Source organism: Penaeus monodon, chromosome 6, assembly GCF_015228065.2.
Source record: "Penaeus monodon isolate SGIC_2016 chromosome 6, NSTDA_Pmon_1, whole genome shotgun sequence".
NCBI lineage: Eukaryota > Metazoa > Arthropoda > Malacostraca > Decapoda > Penaeidae > Penaeus > Penaeus monodon.
In genome coordinates this window covers 55,021,650-55,023,799 of record NC_051391.1, presented here as the reverse complement: position 1 = coordinate 55,023,799, position 2,150 = coordinate 55,021,650, and the positions used below count along the sequence as shown (strand labels likewise).

Genomic DNA, 2,150 nt, shown 5'->3' with positions numbered 1-2,150 from the left:
TCTTAATATGAGTATTGTCATGAAACATCAAGATAAAACTTTGAAGATCAAAATAATGAACATAATAAGTAAGAAAAAGTTAAAAATAAATTAGTGGATTTCACACCACTCTCTCAAGCCCAGACAAATTCATAATGAGGTTAAGCTTTATAGTAAAAATAGTGATGGTGATAATGAAGATGATAACAACAATAACAACAATAATAGTAATAGGAAAACGATGACAGTAATTACGAAATCGATAAGACCATGATAACAATAAAGATAATAATAATAAAAAATACAATGATAAATAGGCACTAAACGAGGTGGATATTGGACATATAATGAGAACGCTTATTTGTTTTCAAGTAACTAGGAAAGAGTGCAAACCAATCTTCGTATGTTTAGAGTTTATCAATAAGCTACAAGAAAATCTCATCTCTTCTCTCTCTCTCTCTCTCTCTCTCTCTCTCTCTCTCTCTCTCTCTCTCTCTCTCTCTCTCTCTCTCTCTCTCTCTCTCTCTGTCTCTCTCTCTCTCTCTCTCTCTCTCCAAATTCATGGAAAGAAACAGATACAAGAAATAGTTTTCAATGCCTTTATTCATCATAAGGGAGTAAAAGTCTGTTTATAAGTACATTTCAAGGATGTTGGGTTTTACATTTAAGCTCGTAACTTAAATATAAACTTAACCTTAAGTACAACGTGTATAAAAATATAAAAATACAATCAGTTACAGTTTTCAAATAAAAACTGAGATTAACTTTGAATTATAATGCCCATTTCTTTTCTTAAACTAATCTCAGAAAAGGTTTGGAAAGAAAATAAACAAAATTTGTAACATAAGCCTGAACGTGAATCAATATTGGGATACAATTTTTCTATACCTATATGATCTTGCTTTTAAAATCATTTAAACGCCATGATTTACTTGATTTCAGTAACTTTGTTTTCATTTAAGAATATCACTTGTATTTCCTTAGAACGTGTCAGCTAAAGTGATCCTGTAAGAAAAAGAAAATACCTGATTGATCTTAGCTGTAGGAATACTACGTTGAAATGAGTTGTTAAGTAGAACTTTGGTACTGTTTGTTTCTGTTTTAAAGAGCTTACTGTGCCGAAATTGCTCCACTAATAGGAGATATTAGATCCATATCTGGCCTGTCGTGGTAACTGAGTATGACAAATCCCTGTTAACTTCAGAGAATGTAGATACTAGATTTTCTAATCGTGACGGCTATCGCTGTCGTTTAAATTGAGTTTGGCTACGTAGCATTAAGGAAAAAAATATATAGAGGATTCTATATTCATTCTTATGAAACGACTAAATCCTTTGGTGTATCTCTTTTCATGAAATAATGAAGAAAAAGGGAAATATTGCTACTAACCTCAAACAGCACTTCTAGGTAGAATGATCAATAGTTATCACGAGATTCATTCGTGTTAAAATGTCCTAAAATTTGATCGAAACAAACCCGAGTTCTTGCCTGTTGCAGAACCACTGGTCCTTAACACTAAGAGACTGCACTAGTGACAAAATTATTTGTACATGAATAGAATTATTCTGCTATATCTAATGTGTATATACATTTATATAAATATGGACAGACAGACACACGGAAACACACGCATAGACTCACGCAATCATACAAACGAATATATCTGTTTCTGTTTCTCTCTCTCTCTCTCTCTCTCTCTCTCTCTCTCTCTCTCTCTCTCTCTCTCTCTCTCTCTCTCTCTCTCTCTCTCTCTCTCTCTCTCTCTCTCATACACACCATTCACGCGCGCTCGCACGCAAACACAGATGATGATGTAATCTAAGATCGGGAAAGAGAGCGATATATATTAGATTCAAGAATTGCTATTCCTTAATATTAGACACATAGAATGTAAATTGTATTTGACTTTCTGTCTCGTATTCACCAGTCTTTTCGTCTTCCTGCCTTCATTCTTTTTCCACTGCACTTTCACAAGTCACTTCATATAAGCTTTCCTCTCCCTCCTATTTACTTCTACGACACCAGGAAAAGAAAGAAGAAATTCATCACAAACACTCCTTTCAACTCCGTTTTTGCATGCACTTAAAAAGAACGTGTCAATATTTGTGCTTTCAGTTTAAAGGAAAAAGTAAACAGTCGACTCAAACGGCCCCACGACCCGCCGCATCGCC

At 34.2% G+C, this 2,150-nt stretch overlaps 1 protein-coding gene across 1 annotated transcript in view; it reads right to left on the bottom strand.

Annotated features, from left to right (window-relative positions):
• Positions 1-564: 564 nt before the first annotated feature.
• Positions 565-2,150, bottom strand: part of LOC119574656 (sodium-coupled monocarboxylate transporter 1-like) — a 55,640-nt gene continuing 54,054 nt past the window's right edge. Inside the window, exon 11 of the mRNA XM_037922041.1 lies at positions 565-2,150. This exon is cut by the window's right edge and continues 245 nt beyond it. Coding sequence (XP_037777969.1) covers positions 2,121-2,150 — 30 coding nt within the window. The 3' untranslated portion in view covers positions 565-2,120.